The following is a 23,577-nucleotide window of genomic DNA, read 5'->3' on the forward strand; positions in this document are numbered from 1 at the left end:
GACAGGCAAGAGACCATAGAAATAGACCCATACATATTTAAAAAATATGATTTATGCCAGAGCGGGCTATATATATCAGCAAGTAAAGGATGGGCTTTTTTACTTGTTAAGTTATCCTGTGGTAATTGGTTATCTATATGAAAAACAATGAATCTTACTCTGTACCATATAAAAATTAATAAATACTAATTGTAAAGTCTAAATAATCAATTTTAGACTTATAATACTTATACAACCCTGTATATCAGTGTCTATTATTTTTATTTCAGGTAGTATTCTTTTTCTGACTTAATTTCCAAACTCAACTGTGTATGCTGTTTAGTGTCCCTACCTCCTTAGGTACTAACTACATCATTTATTTTAAAAAGAAAGAAAGAGAGAAATTATTAAGAGCCTTTATGTTCAGGACAGATTATAATTCAAATTATGTTGTGTCCCTCTACTGAGAATTCTCTCAGATAGTTTTGAATTTTCAAACAATTAGGGGTTTACCCTGTAAACTTCCAGACTATTGATAGGTATACCATGTGATTAAGAATTCTGGAGTAAGAAAGATGTGGATTTAAATCCTTGCTCTGATACTTGCTACCTATAAAACTGGGATCAGATTACTTAATTTTCTAATTCTCATTTTCCTTGTGTACAAAGTAAGTATTATAACAGTACCTACCTCATAAGGCTTGATAGACGATTAAGTCAGGCAGTAGGAAAAAAAATACTTAGTACAGTGCTTGAAACATAGTTAGTGCTTAATAAATGCTGACTATAATCTTAACTCTTTAAATTTATCAGACAAATCCCAGAAATTGTTGAGAGTATTATAATGGGATAATAAAATTTCAGAGTGAGAGCTAAGGATATTGCATTTTAAAGTTAATATGTGTAAAGGATTAAGAAGTTGCCTTGAGTATACTAAGTAAGTAATATAATTTGCTACTACTTTTTTACTATATTTGGGAAAATAAATATAAAAAATGACATTGGAGCTCAAAAAATGTTATTCGTTGAGGAGTTCCTGTCATGGCTCAGTGGAAACAAATCTCACTAGTATCCATGCAGATGCAGGTTTGAGTCCTGGCCTTGCTCAGTGGGTTAAGGATCTGGCATTGCCATGACCTGTGGTATAGGTCGCAGACTCAGCTCAGATCTGGTGTTGCTCTGTCTGTGGCATAGGCTACTGTTCCTGTTCAACCCCTAGCCTGGGAACCTCCACATTCCCATATGCCACAAAAAAAAAAAAAAAAAAAAAAAGAGAGAGAGAGAGAGAAATATTCATTGAAAGGATAGCTAAATCTGACATTAAGAATAAAGACAGGAGTTGGTGTGAGGGTGGCCAATTCTAGGTTTTATTTGATTACAAACTCAATTTGAGCCAACAGTTGTAATGTGACTCACAAAAAATCTAGAATGTCCAGTTTAGATTTATAGAAAGCAAAGCAATGGAAATACTAATTTTTTTCTGTTTTCCTGTCTACACTTCACCTGATGTATCCTTTTCTCTTTAGGCAACTGCATTTTCAGGTGATTCTTGGCAAATTAATGAAAACCTCTAAAAAGAAAATGCTAAGAAATTTTGAACACAATCTACATAAGGAAGAGCTTGAGATTAGAGTCAAGGATTCTCAACATGATAGAAAAAAATATTTAGGGGAAAAGTTTCCAGTTATTCTCAAATACTTATATTTTGAGCTATTGGAAAATTAAATCATCCATCCTACAAATCTTCATCATTGGAAACATATAAGCCAAAAAATGTATTCACTTGTCAGGGAAATTAGAGAACATTTGTAGAATGGTTGTAAATTTAGATTACATAACTTTAAGACCTCTTCCTAATTTTGAAATGTGGAATTGGAAGGAACTTTCCATAATTAATCCCTTTAAAGTGACTGTCTATGCTCCTAGGCCTTCCACTTTAAAGACCTCAATGCTTGATACCTAGAAATGGGAAATTTTGAGGTCATACTGTTTATGTTTTCTTAGGCTATGTAAGTATTATAGGCTTAGTTATGTATTATAACTTTGGCTGATACAAAATTTAATATGCTGGTTATAATTATAAAACTGGTGACAATTCATCTCTTCCTTGAATCTTTACGATCATTTTTTTTTGGCAATTTTTGCTTCATGGGTAATTAGGTGTTTTCATTCAATAAATAGTTATTGAACAGCCTTGTGTTGCAGAAGTGGCAATAGACAGATGTTAGGCAAGGCCTCTGCTCCCATGGAGAATGTAGTATAGTATGAGAGACAGGTATGCTAAATGAATAATTGTAAAATAGTATACTGTATGTTACTTCAAGACCATACAGGAGCTTCATTGTATTAGAGAACATATCCATTTTTGGCTTCCCCAAACCTAGTAGGGTGCCTGCTGTGTAATAGTCTCTCAATAAATAGTTGTTGAATAAACTGATGCATTCTTAGTAGGCTTTGGTTAAAATTTGTTCAAAAAAAAATAAGACCTTAAATGAGTAGCATCATTTTTTTTCAAGTAGATCTTTATTTTTCAGGTTTACTGAATATTATATAACACAGATTTAGTCTAAATTCCTTTCCTCTAAATATAAACTCTAAAATAATATTTTCTGTAATAAATGACCAATTGAATAAGTATTCAATTGCCATAGGCATCTTTTAAAAATGATATTATATTAATGAGTACTCATAATATATTAATTGATATGATAATACTATTGTATTATATTAATTAATACCAATTTTCCTAGTAAAGTTTTCCTTTAGCTAAACTTGATTTTAAATTAATCTTCTGTGACATGCAGATGTCCAAAAATCACATGAAAAGATGCTCAACCATGCTAACTATTAGAGAAATGAAAACCAAAACTCAATGAGATATTATCTAATACTGGTCAGAATGGGCATCTTCAAAACACCTACAGAAGATAAGTACTGGAGAGGGCATGGAGAAAAGGGAACCCTTCTACACTGTTGATGGGAATGTACTTTGGTACAAACACTTTGGAAATAGGTTTGTAGATTCATAAAAAACTAAAAAGAAAACTACCGTATTATTCAGCAGTATTACTCCTGGGCCCCAGAGAAAACCATAGTTTGAAAAGATGAATGCACACCAGTGTTTATAGCCGCACTATTTACAATAGACAGGACAGGGAAGCAATCTAAATGTCCATCAACAGAGAAATAGATAAAAAAAAAAAAGATGTGGTATATATGTACAATGAAATATTTTCCATAAAAAGAATGAAACAATGCCATTTGAAGCAACATGGATGGACCTAAAATTATCATACTTAGTAAAGTAAGTCAGACTAAGAAAGTGATATCATATGATATGACATATGTGGAATATAAAAAAATGATAAAAATTAACTTAATTATGTAACAGAAACAGACTCATAGACTTAGAAAACAAACACCAAAGGGGGAATGCGGTGGGGAGGGATAAATTAGGAGTTTGGGGTTAACATATATAACTTACTATACATAAAATAGTTAATCAACAAGGTTATACTGAGCCCAGGGAGCTCTATTCAATATTTTGTAATAACCTCAGGGAAATGAATCTGAAAAATAATGGATATATGTATAGTATAACTAAATAACTTTGAAAATACATGAAAATAACACAACATTGTAAATCAACTAAATTCGAAAATAAAATAAAAATAAAATTTAAAAAAGAAATTAATGCTTCTGAGACTAGCAAGGATACACACTAGAAGTTATTATTGTAGTAATAATATATGCAGAGAAAAGAAACATTGAGATTGCTAAATAATAATCAGTTCCTCCCCAGAAACATTTCTCATCATTCTCTCTAAACCCAGTGAGCTCACTGAAATTGGTTATGGTATTGACTTCAACTTGCCTGTCCAGCGTACACAACAGGCTGAGAGAAACAGACAGTATTTAAATAAGACACAAAGCAATATGTACTGAAGTCTGCCTTACCCGTGAAGCAGTCATCTTGGGAGATAGCTAAATATTTAAATTTTTCCAGAAGGGCTCCGTAGTTAATCTCTGATAATTTCTTGCACCTAAAAAAATGAAACATATCAACTATAGGACATAATGTGAATAAGATTATGTATATATAAGATTTTTTACAATAATCTTATTATGATAATTATTTACAATAACAAAATTCATTGTATTCTTAATATGAATAAAATTATTATAAATAAGTCTATTTGGATGTCCTCTGACAGAACATTTTATACATTCTGGACAAAGTTTTGCTAATAATTTAATTATGTAGTTTATTATTTTACTCTTTTATATTCTTTGCAACTGTGTACTTTCACAGTTAAAATAGATTCCCTTTAGTTATTATAATAATTTATAATAAAATATTAGCAAGCTTTTCTGAAAAACTAATTTTTTCTCTATTGAACTGAGTAAAGAATATTTAGCCTTAGCCATACCAAAATATTTTGACACAAGGGTATCATACAACTCTGTATCTCAACTAAACACCAAAGTATTGAGTTTTTTTCTTACTTTGGAAATTGAAGATAAAATGGTACCACAAATTTTGAAAAAAATATTTATCACTGTATCAAAATTTGAGGGGGAATAATTATTTTTAATATGTAGATTTTTTTATTATATAAATTTGTATTTCCAGTGATGTTAAAACTAGAGAATTCTGAATTTACATAGTAATTTTAGGCATTGGGTAATATTTACTATGTTTTCTGAATAAATAAAGTGTACTTGACTTGTAAAGAATGAAACCTTTGGCAATGTCCCTGTTTCACATTTCCCATAACATATTCAAATGAACAAATGTTTGATAATTTTACATTTGCATTAATTTACTTTACAGAATAAAGGAAAATAATTCCTACAGTTCCATCAGTAAAGAAAACACATGTGTATTTTGGTAAAGTTTTGTTAGTAAGTCTCTCTCTCCCCAAATTTACTGTTTCTTTAAATGTCAAATTCTCACACTTTAAAATTACCCTAAAGATAGTGAAATAAACTCAATATCTCACTTATCATGGAGAAATTTATATGTTTCTATTGAGAACTGTAAAGCAGAGTTCTAGCTTCTTTTGACTTTGAATATATAATACTAAATCCCAAAATATTTAATTTTATTCTCACTTTCATATTAAAGATACTCTAATACTCTAACTTTAGAAAAGATTTATCACTCTATGAAAAACTTGAAGGGGAACTACTCCGCTTTTAATATGTAGAAATGTTAAATGAATTGGTATGGAGACAATGAAATTAAAACTAGCAAATCCTGACTTTCCACAGTGACCTTAAAAATAAAATAATATACCTTGCCTTCAGTACCAATTGTTCTGATGAATAAAGATGTCTTACATTTCCCACATTATTTTGTAGGGTTGTTAAGGCATGATCTTTAAAGAAAATATTCATTTTTTTTAGGTAAAATTTACAAAATTTACCAGAGTTTAAAAGAATCAATGAAATAGCATAATGAAAAAAACTCAATCAAGAATTAAGTGTTAGACTTAATCGACATTTTCAGGACATTACATCCAAAAAAATCAGAATATACATTCTTCTCAAGTGCACATGGCACATTCTCAAGAATTGATCACATCCTGGGGCTCAAAGATAATCTCAAGAAATTTAAGAATGTAGAAATTATTTCAAGTAGCTTCTCTGACCACAATGGCATGAAACTAGAAATCAACCACAGGAAAAGAAATGAGAAAAAACTTACTACATAGAGACTAAACAACATGCTACTAAGAAACCAATGGGTCAATAAGGAAATCAAGAAGGAAATTAAAAAATACCTTGAGACAAATGATAAGACACAACCACTCAGAATCTATGGGATGCACAAAAGCAGTGCTCAGAGGGAAATTCATAGCAATATAGGCCTTCCTCAAAAAAGAAGAAAAAAATCTCAAATCAACAACTTAACTCACCACCTAAATGAATTAAAAAAAGAACAACAAACAAAACCTAAAGTCAGCAGAAGAAAGGACATCATAAAGATCAAAGAAGAAATCAATAAAATAGAGATTAAAAAAAAATGGAAAAATCAATCAAACCAAGAGCTGGTTGTTTGAAAAGGTAAATAAAATTGACAAACCTCTGGCTAGACTCAAGAAGAGGAGAGAAAAAAAAAAACCCAAATAAACAAAATAAGAAATGAAAAGGGAGAAGTCATAACTGACACTACAGAAATACAAAAAACCTTGAGAGAATACTATGATCATTTGTATGCTAACAAATTTGAAAACCTAGAAGAAATGGACAACTTTCTAGAGACTTACAGCCTGCCAAAACTGAATCAAGAAGAAATAGATTAACTGAACAGATGGATCACTAGAAATGAAATCGAATATGTCATAAAAACACTTCCTACAAATAAAAGTCCAGGACCAGATGGCTTCACGGATGAATTCTACCACACATACAAAGAGGAATTTATACCCATCCTTCTTAAACTTTTTCAAAAGGTTGAAGACAAAGGAACACTCCCAAAGATATTCTTTGATGCCACCATCACCCTAATTCCAAAACCAGACAAAGATACCACCAAAAAAGAAAACTATAGGCGAATATCTTTGATAAATATTGACGCAAAAAATCTCAACAAAATTTTAGCCTGCTGAATCCAACAACGTATAGAAAAGATCATACACCACGACCAGGTGGGATTCATCGCAGGTTCACAAGGATGGTTCAACATATGCAAATAAATCAACATCGTAAACCACATTAACTAAGTTAAGTTTTAGGGCTTAACCCGTGTCACATTGAGGTTCCAAGGCTAGGAGTAGGAGCTGCCAGCCTACACCAAAGCCACAGCAATGACAGATCCAAGCTACATCTGCAACTTTCACCACAGCTCATGGCAATGCTGGATCCTTGACCCGCTGAGAGAGACCAGGGATTGAACCCGCATCCTCATGTTTCCTAGTTGGGTTTGTTAACCACTGAGCCACGAAGGGAACTCCCCACATTAACAAAAGAAAATTCATATCTTGGCACTCACTTGCCCTCTGTCTCTGCTCAAACTATACCAGCCACCTTGCCATTCTTTCAACTTGCCAAGCATGTCTCCACCTCAGGGCCTTTCACCTGTCATTTCTTCTTCCTGGAACACTCACGGTGCCAATTCCATTTTCACTTGGTTTTTATCCTCATTTTCTTTTATATAATGAAAGATATTTATCATCAAATAGTTATTGTAAGTATGGTCTATGCTATCTATTAGAAAATAGTGAAAACCTTGTTTTAGATGTGTGATCTAGCTTAGAATTCAAGGTAGATTGATTCTTGAGTCAGAATGTTGCAACAGAAAAACTAATTTCACCATTCCAAATTTTCTCTAAATTCCTCTAAATCTCAATTTCTTTCTTTGTATAATAGGTATACGTGTCCATCTCACTGGGTTACTCAGGGGGTTAAATAAGATATTGTTAACTGCTTGCCTGGCTCATAGTAAATGCTCAATTAATGCCATTACTATTATGTCAATATGATTCCTGCCTAACATTGGTAATAATCCTTGACATAGTTAAAATTAGATTAAAAAATATAATCTGCATAATATTTTTCTACCAGAAAGTATATCTTAAATATTTTCTATACCATTAAATAGCTTTAAAATGGCAAAATAATTTTGAGTCTTACATATATATTATGACATGCAATAGAGACTCCATAATCTGTATATTATTTAGCTTCCAATTCTTTTATTATTTCATTGCAATAAATACTCACCTGAATAATATACCCTCTTATGTACTAAGATTTCCCTTTGTGAAATTCATGGATTCATGGGTATAGGATTATTGGTTGTACGGGTCTGAAACTTATTGATGATTCTTATGAAATTAACTCATTACTTTTCACAAAGATGATATTACCACAATATAAACTACTTAAATATACATAAACTTGCTAAATTAATGTTCTATTTAGAAAAATATAGAAAAAGAAATGAGAAAAGAGAATTATCTGATTCATGCTAAGTAAATTGGAAAAATATTTATAATTCTTCCCATTTGTCATTAGCCTCAAGACAAATAAGCTAGTTGAATACTGTCCACATTACTTCTTTAAATTCAAAAAACAGTTAAATATTTGTATTAAAAAGCTATTCTCACATTATTTTAACTAGGGAAATTAATTATGTGAGAAAACACTAGATAATCAGAAACTGATTAATTGACCTTTCCTTTGACAACTAGGAAATAACGTTGTGGCCACTGCATTGGTGTTCATGGATAAGAGCATAAAGACACTATTTGGAAGTAACATGTGTGCACACAATAGTGTGACCCTAAAAGTAATTATTATCAGACAGAAATTGAATTTTTTATTTCAGTATGGAATCGCTGCAACTGTTTGATCATTTGGCAAAGCGACCTTTCTATCGTCCAGGAGACAAAGTGACTGATCTAATTACCCCATTGCTAACCATTCTGCAGAGAAGATCTCATTTGTATTGTATACAGCCGAGAATGAAAAGGCCCAGTGTAGTGAGATCTTGCAATAAAGACGAAGGGATTAATTGTTTTTTCTATTTAAAACATGAGACTCTTTTTCTGTTTTTTTACTCAACTGGATAGTTAAAAATTTGTAATAAAGCAATCTGTAATGTCAGATTATATATAAGAAATCCATACCGATTATTCTCTTTTTCAAATTTCAGTATAAAGAACGTAACTCCAAAAGTTGGAGACCCTGAAACCCGTAAAGCTATTCGTCGTGCCTTTGACGTGTGGCAGAATGTAACTCCTCTGACATTTGAAGAAGTTCCCTACAGTGAATTAGAAAATGGCAAACGCGATGTGGATATAACCATCATTTTTGCATCGGGCTTTCATGGGGACAGTTCTCCCTTTGATGGAGAGGGAGGATTTTTGGCACATGCTTATTTCCCTGGACCAGGAATTGGGGGAGATACTCATTTTGACTCAGATGAGCCATGGACACTAGGAAATCCTAATCATGACGGTAAGTACACAATTTTTTTTTAACTGTAAATAGTTCCTTTTTTTTATCTTTGGAATTCCCAGGTGATTTACCAATGTACAAACTTAAACTAAACAAAATAAATTTGTTCTTAAAGTTATCAAAAAATATGGAGTTCTCTTGTGGCCCAGCAGGTTAATGATCTGTCACTACTACTGCAGTAGCTTGGGTTGCTGCTGTGGCGCAGATTCGATCCCTGGCCTGGAAACTTCTATATGCTGCAGGTATAGCCAAAAAAAAGAAAAAAGAAAAATTTCAAAAAATATATATATGAGACTGTTTATATAGCATTTTAAAACAAGAATTTGTAAAGGTCAGGTGGCTTTTGGTTAAAGATTAGAACTTTATTCTATAAATTGTCTAAAGTGAGTTTTGTTTTCTATAAAAATTAATTTAAAATATTTTATGGTATTCAAATCATAGGACAAGTATTAAGAAAATTTTAGGAGTTCCCATAATGGCTCAGCGGAAACAAATCTGACTAGTATCAATAAGGGCACAGGTTCAATCCCTGGCTTCTCTCAGTTGGTTAAGATCGCGCATTGCCATGAGCTGTGGTCTAGGTTGCAGACGCATCTCGGATCCAGCACTGCTATCGCTGTGGTATAGGCCAGCAACTACAGCTCCAATCTGACCCCTAGCCTGGGAACCTCCATATGCCATGGTTGCAGTCCTAAAAAGACAAAAGAAAGAAGGAAAGGAAGGAAGGAAAGAGGGAAGGAGGGAAGGAAGGAAGGAAGGAAGGAGGGAAGGAAAGAAGGAAGGAAGGAAGGAAGGAAGGAAGGAAGGAAGGAAGGAAGGAAGAAAGGGAAAGTTCTACTATTGCTATTGTTTTTTACACTTTATTCCAGTGTTTCTACTTGTAACAATCTTGACTGACATTGGTGGTGTAGTTTTTACTTTATCTTTTCTATGTTTTGTTTGTTTTTTTCCCATTATCACCTTTATAATCTGTAAAATTTTTCTCTTTTCTTTTGTCTCAACATTTCATTGATGTCCCAATCTGGTACAACTACATAAGTTAATATTTTATATTATATCTTTATTTTTATCAAAACCAGTTATTTATGAATATATTCCAACATACTTATCAATATTCTAATCTTTATTTGGAAGTGCAAAAATAATGTAAAAAATGAAAATTCAAAAACTAAAATAATGGTTACTTGATGTAAGAAATGTTATTTCTTCCTGGGGAACAATCTCTTTTCCAATTTTATGTTTAAAAAATATTCACGGAATTATAGGATTCTAGAGTTTTAAGATTCCTAAGTAGTAATCTCCATAATTCTTATAATCGAGAGTTAAATATTTTTTTCTTTCTCACCACAGTAGAATGTTGAAAATGCAAGTGTGCATTTTTAATGGAAACTAATCAGCTAATAAAATTCTAATTCTTTCTTTCCCCTGGAAGCAAATATAGTTTTGCCTGTGTCAGTATGGGCCCATACTGGTTTGATAAATAATTTAAAATTAAACGTGTTCTTTTTTTATCAAAATCACACAGGTATTCTAATGAAGCAGTTCAGACTTCTTCAAATCAATTGCTAAATTGTTTTAAATAATGGAAGAAATGTTTGCATCCTCAATAATTGAGAAAATAGCACTTATCACAGTAGAATTTTGCTGACACAGGCAAAACTATATTTGTTTCCAGGGGAAAGACTTTCCTCTAAATTTCTGAACAGAGAAAATTATATTTTATTCTAATAGTGGGTTTAATTGTTAAAGATATTTTAAATATCATGCTTTGAATATGTGTTAATTTGGCTTTGTGGCCTCATACATTTAAAATTCTTTTAAATTCTATATGACAGAGATGATGCCTATTAAATAGCCTATATTTTCTCTTAAAATATTAAAATCCTCAAGAAAACTGCACATATTCTTTAAATGTATTCTCTATTAGCTGGACACTTTAGATATATAGGATCATTTGAAGTGACATAGAGAATGAGAATTTTTCTACCGATTTGATTATGATTGGTGTTATGGCTGCGTATGTGTTTTGTGTGATTTAAGAAGCCTTTCAAGGAGTATGTATGTGGGAAATAATTCTGAAATAGAACATAGGAGCTAAATGTGTCCAATCAAGTCAATGGACTTTTGACTCAGATTATGCATTATTAATATGTCTGATAGCCTCTTAATTTATACTGTAGAGGTATAATAATTTTGTGCCTATATATACTGTTAAAAACCTAAACAAAACAATTTTATAATGTTTAGTTTTCATTTGGAGGAGAATATTCCTTTGCTGATCCAATAAGAATACTTTTTCCTTTTGAGTGAGCTTAAAGGAAACGACTATGCAAAATAATAGTGTTTCAGAATTGTAAGCGATTAAGGAAAAGTTAACTGACTGCTCAAGATGTAATACCATAAAGATATACTGCTTAATTGAAAGTCAGACTTTTAACTAGCAGCAGTAGGGCAGCCAGGGTAATGTCCTATGAATTATTGATTGTTTATCAAAGGAAAAACCCTCTAGCTTTGTTATAGTGCTGGTGCATGTGTGGAGAATTAATGCATTTGTACATCCTACATCCTGTCTGTAAGGTTGTATTCCTGTTATCACAAATAAACAGGCACAATTCTGACATCTTCATTGATAAATTTTTCATTTCATTAATCTAGCTCTCCAATGCCCCTGGCTTGCTTATCTGAAAAATTGTTTTTCTCTCCTATTCAGAGCTCTTTAGCACCTAGAAAACAGAGAAGCTTGAGAATTTTAGCAAAAAATGCAAATGAAAGAGCCTCTTGATAAGTACCCAGCTCATTTTCCATAGCATATTGCTCAGCTAATGAAGGCAATTTGAATTCTATCTACCTCAAAAGAGATAAACAGTCTTAGGATGCCAGTAACCTTTAATTCATTGTTATCCATTTTCCTATCAATTTGCTTATAGTCATGATACCTTTAGAAAACTCAAGCTAATGTCCATTAAGTAAGTTACAAAATAGTTACATTAAAATAAATAAGTGTAAACACACACACACACACCCTTACTAAATATAATGCTTTTTTTCCCAGGATTTTTTTTTTCTTTATGGAGCAGATAAGTGAAAATATTTGCATAGTAATTCCAAATAGAAAAATGTTACTGGGGTATGGTTTTTGAAAAGCATACATTGCTTGAATGTAAATTGGGAAATTTAAATCTAGCAAAATATTAAGATTAATTTTGAGCATCATTATTATATTGTTTTCTTAGCTATGGTGTAAATTTTAAATGGTACTATCAATGTAAATACAAACTTACCACAAAGATTCTTTCTAATTGGACAAGTAAACTACCACAGTCATAGGATTTCAAATAGATAATTTCCAAACATAAGGTTATCTATCAAAATGATACATGAAACTATGACTAAGTGGAGGAAATCTTGTGGTTTCCAGGGGGGAGGTAGATGGAGTGGGATGGACTGGGAGTTTGTGGTTAGTAGATGCAAACTGTAGCATTTTGAGTGGATAAGCAGTGAGATCTTGCTATGTATCACAGTGAACTGTATCTAATCACTCATGATGGAACATAATGGAGGATAATGTGAGAAAATGTGTGTGTGTGTGTGTGTAAGACTTGGGTTGCTTGGCTATGCAGCAAAAATTGACAAAACATTGTAAATTGACTTCAATAGAAAAATTAAAAATCTTAAAAATGTAAAACTACAACAGAGGTATATCTAAAAGCATATCTTATTTTACTACGGAGTTCTATTAACAATTCTGTTAACAAAAAGAATGCATTGGCTCTATTTGTTGTCATAAAGGTCACTGCCTAAAATCAGAGCTGCCCAGAGCTGTTGTGGCAGTCTATCTAAAAACTAAAGAGAGAGAAAAATGATGATGAAAATTTCATCTGAGACATCAAAATCATTACATCTATGGCATCGTTGTGATGCTCAATTTTATGTGTCAAGTTGATTGGGCTAATGGATGCCCAGATAGTTGATAAATATTACTTCTGGATGTTTCTGTGAGGGTGTTTCTGGGAGAGATGAATTCTTGATTCAGTTGACTGAGTAGAGAAAATCCTCCTTCACCCATCTGGGTGGGTATGATCCAACCCATTGAGGGTCAGAATAGAACAAAAGAGGAAGGGTGAATTCTGTCTTCAATCTTGACCTGGGGTGAATATCTTTTCCTGATTCTGTACATCAGAACTCCTGGATCTTAGTCCTTTGGACTTAGACTGAATTATACCATCAGGCTTCCTGGTTCTTCAATTTGCAAACAGATTAGAGGACAGGGGCTTCCAAACCTCTATAATTTCATGAGGTAATTCCTATAATAAATCTACTCTAATATAGCTATATACATCCTATTTCTATTTCTCTGGAGAGAAATTATATTATATTTCTTTGAAGAGTATAGACTAATATAGTCATTAAATGCGAAATGGTCAAATTCTATATCCCAGCTCACATATTCTTTGAATAGACCAAGTTTAAATTAAATATCTTTATGATAAGATGATTGAGTCAATGGACATGATTGAGTTCATTTTCTGTAAGTGAGATTTTTGTCATTAGTATGCAAATGAAGGTTTATCAAAGGGTAAACCTAAGCCTTATACATCTCTCAGCCACCTCTCAACCTTTTATACTCATCTTGCAGCTGTATTTGCTGTATTTCTCAGAGGCCAACAAGGATTTAGACTTTGATCTTTGAGAAAAGGAAGGGTTAGATGCCTAACAGATATTGTCAAGAGGGCTAGAAGTGCTATTGTCTGTGGGGATATTGTCTATATCAATCTGTCTTGTGCATTTTGAAGATAAAAGAAGGACTTGATATGATTAGACTGTCAAGGACCTTAACCCATCTTAAAATCAGAGCATTTATTGAGATTTTTTAAATTCTAAAAACATTAGCTCTCTACCAAATAATTCTTACCTTTCCAGATTTTACCAAAACTTGGGTGTTTTCTCTGTCAACATAGTTTCTTTTTAAAAACCTGACTGCCTTCCTTCCTAGAATAAACATGATGTAATTGAATTTATTTCATTTCATTAGATTGGTTGCCTAAAGTTTGATAGCCTTGACATTTTTAAGGACTCTCAGTTGTGCTGCTTCATATGATTACAAGTCCTCATGTGTAATTAGAGAATAGCACATGAATTGGTATTATCACACTCAAAATATTATTTCATTATATCAGTTTTACTAAGGTATAAAGATGGATCATGAACATTAAAATACATATAATCTAGAGCTCTTAATGAAACAGATAAAGTCAGAAATTTTAATGACTTAAACATAGTAGAATTTTATTTCTTTCTGATGCATTGGGGAAGAAGGACTTTCCACTCACTTATTCAGAGACCCAGAGAAGTGGAGGCTCAGCCATGATTTCCAAAGCTGCCTCAGGCATCAGCACCTAGAGAGCAGCTGAGTGACCCAAGGTAGATTTGCTTGTCTTTGACCGTAGAAGACCTGCAAATAGTATATAATATTCCTGTTCAAGTTCCACTATCTAGATTTCAATCCCATGGTTACATCTAACCACAAGGAAGGCTGTAGAAGAAAGGTGACAGGTTTGATAAGCAGCTAGTCAACCACACCAATATGGTCTGCCACACCAATATGTTGGGAGGTAAAAACAATGCTAGTTTGAAATTAAATACACTACTCTGTATTTGTGGGTAAGTTGTTTAACCATAATTTTCCTTAATAAAGATTTTGACCTATTGACCATTATTTACCTTCTGTTATTCTTCTCCTTATATAGGAGGAATTTGCTTTTTAATTCATCTTCATGTAAGTTATTTATCCTAAAATCTAAGGAGGCAACAAAGCAAAATGAAGTGGAATTTTCAAATTTAGCCATTAGTTTATCAATATAGAAAATTAATGTCTTTATGTTTTTTAAAAAAATCCAATTAGTTAGAATTAATAATTTGATAGTTTTTTTATTGCTTAAATTATCAAGAGTACTAATAAATTGCCTTAGTTTTGTGCAAATATTTTTTGCAGACTTACAACCACACCATTATAGAATTTAATATATTACCATAATTTTCTTAACAGTTTAAACCAACAGACTGTACACTAATTGTTCTTAGTTTATTTTGTAACTAAATTCTTCATTTGAAATCAAACATCACCACAACTCACCACCTCCACACTCTGTTCATTACATATCAAAGTAGCAGCATAAATAGTGCTTGTTATAATCCACAGTGGAAACTGTAACTTGCCATTGATTGGAAGCATCAGAGCATAAGATTGGGCTTAGTGTAAGTTCTTACCTCAGGCAAGCTTGTATTAGATGCATGTATCCTAAACAATGGAAATTGACCTAAGGTCATGGAATATCAGGCCTCTCTGCTGGTTTCATACTGGTTTTGCCCAGTATGTCATAAGAAAAGTAGGGAAATAGAGAAGTAACTTAAACTCTCTATTGACTTTCATCAGTCTCATTCAAAGTTACATAAAGAAGAAAACAGTGAAAAATAAATAATAATAGAAGCCAAATTTAATATTCGCTACTTTAAATTAATTTTGTGTATTTAACTCATTTATTCCTCACAAACTTATAAACAACATAATTCAACTTTGCAAGAAAATTGAGCCACAAAATTTTGGTAGCTTGCTCAGACTCACCTAGTTAGTAACAAGAAAATGCCATTAAAAGGATACTAAATAATCTACTTGAGGACTCAGGAGAAAAGCCAATTGCTGAAAATATTTTAACAAGTGAACCAGAAAAGTAATATTGGAAACAACTCAAAATGCCCATAAAGACTCTCTATGGAACAGGAAAAGAAAACTTATTACTGCTATAAAAACTGAACTTGTCATGTGGAAGAAAATCTTGGCAAGCATTTTCAGAAAAACATAAGAAAAAATAATGTGAAATTCAAGGATAGATATTAGAAAACTTAGTAGATAGCTTCAGTGTAAGAAGTATAGATTCTCCAAAAGGAAGAGTGGAAAAATTAAATCAAAAGAAATAAGCTAACACATAGCAAAAATGTTTTCTTCTAAAATATGACAGTAGTATGCAGTTCAAAAGGAGTCATTGCAGTCATGGCAAAATTAACAGACATCAGATCCCTAAATAAATAGAGGCTACAAGTAAAGAAAAAGATCCTATAAATGAAAGGCAGAAAAAAAAAATACAGGTTCTTTTCAGAGGGCTAAAAAAAGGCTAATCATTGTGTGTGTGTTTTTTAAAATCTATGCAAATTGCCTAAAAATGGAAGGAATGATACACAGTATTCTATTGTTTTAAAATGTTTGTTCTTTTCAATATTGAATTACATATTTTAAATATATGTATTTTAAAATATTTCTATATATTGTTTTGGAAATCATGTGTCCTGGTGATACTTCCTTTTGATTTGGTAATAATATAAAAGTAGGAGCAAATTGTGGAGTGAATATCCAGCATTTACATAAAAAAAGACATAACCCTATAGGTTTAGTATTACTTTGTTTTCATATATTCTCCCTTCAACAAACATTTCATTGATCATTATTATGTTAGTAATATAGTAGAAACCTATACTTCATAGAGTAGGAACCCAAGGGAGAGACTAAGCATTATATAAAATTCTAATAAAAATATTATTAAATCCATGATATTTTATTTTTTAATTTACTTTTTATTGTTATTTCCCCCAACACACTTTTTTCCCATTGTACAGCATGGGGACTCAGTTACACATAAACGTATACATAATTTTTTCTCCCATTGTCATGCTGTGTTGTATCTAGACATAGTTTTCAGTGCTACACAGCAGGATCTCACTGTAAATCCATTCCATAAGCAGTAGTTTTCATCCATTGACCCCCAAGCTCCCAATCCCTCCCACTCCCTCCTCTCCCCCGAGCAACCACAAGTCTATTCTCCAAGTCTGTGATTTTCCTTTCTGTGGAAAGTTTCATTTGGGCAGTATATTAGATACCAGAGATGAGTGATATCATATGGTATTTGACTTTCTCTTTCTGACTTATTTCACTCAGTATGAGAGTCTCTAGTTACATCCACGTTGCTGCAAATGGCATTATTTCATTCTTTTTTATGGCTGAGTAGTATTCAATTGTGTATATATACCACATCTTCTGAATCCAATCATCTGTCAATGGAGATTTGGGTTGTTTCCAGCTCTTGGCTATTGTGAATAGAGCTGCAATGAACATGCAGGTGCATGTGTCTTTTTTAGGGAAAGTTTTGTCTGGATATATGCCCAAGAGTGGGATTGTGGGGTCATATGGAAGTTCTATGTATAGATTTCTAAGGTACCTCCATACTGTTGTCCAGAGTGGCTGTACCAGCTTACATTCCCACCAACAGTGCAGGAGGGTTCCTTTTTCTCCACAACCCACCTAGCACTTGTTATTTGTGGACTTATTAATGATGGTCATTCTGACTGGTGAGAGGTGGTATCTCATGGTAATTTTGATTTGCATTTCTCTAATAATCAGTGATGTTGAGCATTTTTTCATGTGCTTGTTGGCCATCTGTATCTCTTCCTTGGAGAAATGTCTATTCAGGTCCTTTGCCCATTTTTCCATTACGTTGTTGGCTTTTTTGCTGTTGAGTTGTATAAGCTGCTGCTTGTATATTTTAGAGATTAAGCACTTGTGAGTTGCATCGTTTGAAACTAGTTTCTCCCATTCTGTAAGTTGTCTTTTTGTTTTCTTTTTGGTTTCCTTTGCTATGCAAAAGCTTGTCAGTTTGCACGAAATAAACTCAAAATGGCTGAAAGACAAATATAAGACAAGACACCATCAAACTCCTGGAAGAGAACATAGGCAAAACATTCTCTGACATCAACCTTTTTAATATTTTCTCAGGTCAGTCTCCCAAAGCAACAAAAATAAAAGCTAAAATAAACCAGTGTGACCCAATCAAATCCATGATATTTTAAAAGCAAGTTTTTTTTTTTTAAATCTAGGATAGAGGCATAATACAATTATTTATAATATTAACTATGAGAAATATAATAGAGATATTAAAAGAACATTTGAAATTCCTACTTTTGGAGGACTAGATTTTTCAAAGATTATTCTTATTGCTAAATAGCTAGATAATCAATGAAGCCTAACTTTTATGGAATATATGGTATTACATTTAGCAAATAATATCTTCAAAATATCAATAAAATAATAAACTGAAACTAGAGCTTTGAGTAATCTGCACACGGGAAAAGTAAAGACCAAGCCTTGATTCAGGGGCAGAAGGAATCTGAAAATTCTACATTAAAATACCAGTACTTGGATGTAGACAAGACGATGCATCCATCCCTCCACATGGTATAAGAAAATACATATTCTCTCTAGAGGAAAACATACTAGATTTAGGCTTTCAAATTTTTTCACAGATGGTTGTAATATAAATATAAGTTTAAAATCAAAATTCATTAAACCTAAAAGGAAACCAAGCAGAATGAATTATAGTCAGCAATAAAAAAGAGATTATTCTCTAGGAATTTAAGTTATTGAAATTATATTTAAAAATATATATACTATGTCAAGGTGTGATAACTCTACAGTGGAAATATGGAACTACAGAAATTAATAGGCAAAACAGTATTATTTAAGAAGTTCAAGAAGTGCTGAAAATATAATCTAGAAATGTAATGGTAAGAAGAAAATATAATAATAATGGGTAAATTAAACAGCAGGCTAAAGGCTGAAACACATGAAAGAAAGATTGAGAAGAAAAATAGAACAAAAGTCATAACATTAATGCAACTGGAATCCCAGAAAGAGAGAATTGAGATAGACTCACAATTTATTCAAACCAGCATTAATTCACACACATGGACGCACTCACACACACACACGCACACACACACGCACACACATTTATAGTAACTGTAGGATAATAAAGATATGGAAAAGTGTCTCAAAACAGACTGACAAAAAAGACACTTCATAACAAGAAGCTACTGTATAGCACAGGAAAATCTAATCAATGTTTTTAATAACCTGTATGGGTAAAAAAGGATGAATGTGTGTGTATTACAACTGATTCACTTTGCTGTACACCTGAAACTAATACAACATTGTGAATCAATAATACTCCAATAAATTTTTTTAAACAGTTATTTCAAATATCCAAAAAAGAAGACACTTTACCTACAACTATATGAGAAATGCTCAGAAAAAAATAACTTTCAGCCTAGAATTATCCAATAAAACTATCTTTAAAAAGTTAAGGAGAAATAGGAAATTTAGAAAGGATTAAAAAATGGGAAAGTGGCCATTCATTTAATAACTTTAAAAGACTCTCTAAGACTTGAAAGAAAATAATCCTAGAAGAATCTTAGATAATAGAAAAAAAATTTAATTGATCATAATTTTTATTTTATTTTTATTAAAGTATATTTGATTCATAGTGTTGTGCCAATTTCTGCTGTATAGCATAGTGGCCTACTCATACATATATATATATATATATATACATTCTTTTTCTCGTGCTATCTTCCATCCTGTTCTATCCCAAGAGACTGTATATTGTTCCCTGTGCTGTACAGTAAAATAAATAATTTTGATCAGAAAATAAGTATTTCACATATAAAAAATAGTAATGTATAATCTGTATAACTATAAAAAGACAGAAGTAGCTTATTAAAAAATAATTGCATCAAAACAAGGGAAGGAGAGATAAATATTGAAATACTCTGAGATTCTTATTTTAAGGATAAGGTTAAGGAATTAATATTATTTTCTGGTCAACAGGCATGGTAAATTGTCAAGGACAATCAATAAAAAAAACTTTGAGCAGTGCATAACTATCAAAATAGTAGAAGGAAAAACAGTAGAAGAAAACAAAAATTTTAAAATTGCCTCAGAAAAATCAGTATCTTTTAGAAAATGAGAAAGGAAAACTGATGGCATTAAAAAATAACACATTAAAAATAAGAATATAATAATTTAAAAATCTTGAACATATTAGTAACCACAATGAATATAAACAGACTAAACTTCAAATTAAAAAGCAAAGTTCTTAAAGTAAATTAAAACAAAATCCTGCTGTGTACAATTCATAATATATACCCCAAATTTATAGCAATTGTCAGAGAAGATATAAATCAGAAAGAATAATTAAACATGTTGGATGTGAGTCTAAACTGTTCAAACCACTGGCAAAGTTTTGGCTAAAACTTAGAGAAGGAGTGTGTGGTTCAGTGGTTAACGAATCTAACTAGAAACCATGAGGTTGCAGGTTCGATCTCTGGCCTTGCTCAGTCGGTTAAGAATCCAGGGTTGCTGTGAGCTGTGGTGTAGGCTGCCGATGTGGCTCAGATCTGGCGTTGCTTTGGCCCTGGCATAGGCCGGTGGCTACAGCTCCAGTTAAACCCCAAGCCTTGGGAACCTCCATATGCTGCGGGAGCAGCCCTAGAAAAGGCAAAAAGACAAAAATTAAATAAATAAATAAATCTTAAAAACCTAGTTAAATTGACAATTTATGTGAGATAAGATTCTATAATTTCATATCTGGATTTATTGATAATCTAAACAACGTCTTGCTCTTATATACCAGTAGACATACACAAGAATAGTTTCATACCAGCATCGATTACAACAGCAAAAAAAGATCTGAAAGTCTGATTTTTGGAAGAATGAATTTTAATTTTTATGTATTTACTTTTAAAAATGGACTATTAAGTGGGAGGGAAATGTAATTACTGCTGCTATGAAACAATATCGAACTCAACAGGGTAATGAACAGGGTAGATTGCAGAAATCAAGATACAATGTGATACCATTTGTTTTAAGATTCAAAAAGAAGTAACAATAAATGATACAACCATATAAATGTACTTTTCAAAACAAGAGAATATCTCACAATTTTAAGAATCGTGTTTAGCTCGAAAGGAAGCAGAGGAATGCGATATGGACAAAATATATAAGCAGATAAAAGGATATATAAAAGAGTTGGCAAAACTTTATTTACAAGTTGGGAAGATGGATTTTCAAGTTTATATTATTATGCTACACTTCATAAATTACATATATGTTAATGTACTGAATATGTGTAGTTAGAATTATATTATTAGAAAGGGTCTTGCTAACAATATAGAATATTGAAATATTTGATCCTAATCAAATTTAGCAACCACATTGAATACAGCTTTTCATGGGAAAAGAACTTCCATATGACCCTGCAATCCCACTCTTGGGCATCTATCCGGACAAAGCTCTACTTAAAAGAGACACTTGCACCCGCATGTTCATTGCAGCACTATTCACAATAGCCAGGACATGGAAACAATCCAAATGTCCATCGACAGATGATTGGATTCAGAAGATGTGGTATATATACACAATGGAATACTACTCAGCCATAAAAAAGGATGACATAATGCCATTTGCAGCAACATGGATGCAACTAGAGAATCTCATACTGAGTGAAATGAGCCAGAAAGACAAAGACAAATACCATATGATATCACTCATAACTGGGATCTAATACCCAGCACAAATGAACATCTCCTCAGAAAAGAAAATCATGGACTTGGAGAAGAGACTTGTGGTTGCCTGATGGGAGGGGGTGGGAGTGGGAGGGATCAGGAGCTTGGGCTTATCAGACACAACCTAGAATAGATTTACAAGGAGATCCTGCTGAATAGCATTGAGAACTATGTCTAGATACTCATGTTGCAACAGAACAAAGGGTGGGGGAAAAAATGTAATTGTAATGTATACATGTAAGGATAACCTGACCACCTTGCTGTACAGTGGGAAAATAAAAAAATAAAAAAAAAGAAAGAATTGAGTGAAAAGTGCAGTTTTGACAGGAAGAAGAGAAGAAGAGAATATTAAGAAAAACTATATGAAAAAATCATATAGTGTAAAATAATTAGGACATATTGTCTAGAACAGGATTTCTCAACCTCAGCGCTATTGACATTTGGGGACAGATGATTTGGGGGGAGAGGAAGGGAGAAATTTCCCATACATTACTTGCATATGTCTGGCCTCTGCCCATAGATGCAATCCCAACTGTAAACAACCGAAAGTGTCTTCCAGCTAAAACTCTCTCCAGTCTTTGCTAATTTTCCTCTGGGGAAAGGGGAACAAAATTACCCTCAACCTGTCTAGAAGATGGAATAATTAAAAGTGACCACAACATTGCTGATTATAAGAGAAATGCAAATCAAAACTACCATGAGATACCACCTCACACCAGTCAGAATGACCATCATTAATAAATCCACAAATAACAAGTGCTGGAGGGGCTGTGGAGAAAAAGAAACCCTCCTGCACTGTTGGTGGGAATGTCAACTGGTACAGCCACTATGGAGAACAGTTTGGAGATACCTTAGAAATCTATACATAAAACTACCATATGACCCCACAATCCCACTCTTGGGCATATATCCAGACAAAACTCTACTTAAAAGAGACACATCCACCCGCATGTTCGTTGCAGCCCTATTTACAATAGCTAGGACATGGAAACAACCTAAATGTCCATCGACAGATGATTGGATTAGGAAGAAGTTGTATATATACACAATGGAATACTACTCAGCCATAAAAAAGAATGACATAATGCCATTGGCAGCAACATAGATGGAACTAGAGAACCTCATACTGAGTGAAATGAGCCAGAAAGACAAAGACAAATACCATATGCTATCACTTATAACTGGAATCTAATATCCAGCACAAATGAACATTTCCTCAGAAAAGAAAATCATGGACTTGGAGAAAAGACTTGTGGCTGCCTGATGGGAAGGGGAGGGAGTGGGAGGGATAGGGAGCTTGGGCTTATCAGACACAACTTAGAATAGATTTACAAGGAGATCCTGCTGAGTAGCATTGAGAACTTTGTCTAGATACTCATGTTACAACAGAAGAAAGGATGGGGAAAAAAATGTAATTGTAATGTATACATGTAAGGATATCTTGATCCCCTTGCTGTACAGTGGGAAAAAAAAAATTTGTTTAGGTGATGCTCAATAAATAAATAAATAAATAAATAAATAAATAAATAAATAAAAATAAAAGTGACCGGTAGTGATAAGCTAAAATTACAAAGTTTCATTTTCTTTAACTTGTTGAAATTATTTAGTGAAAGGTTGAACCTGATTTCTATTATGGCCCTTTGGAATCCACCAGCCTAGTTTTAACAAGAGAATTAAATGAACACATCTATAATTTAGAACATTTTATTCAGGTTGCAGGAGATAAGCTCTCTCGGAAGAAAATGTGAAGAGGTATGAATCTGTTCAGGGCTAATTTCTCTATTGAAATTGTTGTGTGGCCTCTGTTCAATAGTATGTCCTACACTATCATTTATTTTAAAATATATACTAGAGAATTACAGTCTTTTAAAAATGGAATAGTGTTTGAAAATGCTCTACAAGCGATAGTGAATTTTACTGAAATAAACTATTACACAAAATAAAACATGTAAGCATATATAATAAACAATGTATAAAAAAATAAAAATTGTAAGAATTGACTTACTCAAATGTGGACATTGTGGTGATTCCACCCTACCCAAGAACAAGAATCTTTGATAACCTCTCTGCAGCAATTCTAGTTTAAATTTACCAAACTCACTCTTTACATTTTTAAAAAAATTCTGGTAAGAATCTCCAATCGTGTCCTGGATATATTTAATTCTAAATTTTGTCATGCAAAAA

The 23,577-nt window shown here is 32.4% G+C and overlaps 1 protein-coding gene across 2 annotated transcripts in view; it reads left to right on the forward strand.

The window, feature by feature from the left end:
• MMP16 (matrix metallopeptidase 16) overlaps nt 1-23,577 on the forward strand; it is a 310,756-nt gene that overhangs the window by 164,293 nt on the left and 122,886 nt on the right. For both annotated transcript variants that reach the window (XR_014843025.1, XM_001926617.7), the window contains exon 4: nt 8,642-8,946. Coding sequence is in view for 1 of the 2 variants with exons in the window: in XM_001926617.7 (XP_001926652.1) it covers nt 8,642-8,946 (305 nt within the window). In the remaining variant the exon portion in view is untranslated. The remainder of the gene's footprint in view (nt 1-8,641; nt 8,947-23,577) is intronic.

This window comes from Sus scrofa, chromosome 4 (genome assembly GCF_054392235.1).
Source record: "Sus scrofa isolate SSC_HxYL_T2T_F1_AM1 chromosome 4, Sscrofa_HxYL_maternal_Yorkshire_Landrace_v2.0, whole genome shotgun sequence".
Lineage (NCBI taxonomy): Eukaryota > Metazoa > Chordata > Mammalia > Artiodactyla > Suidae > Sus > Sus scrofa.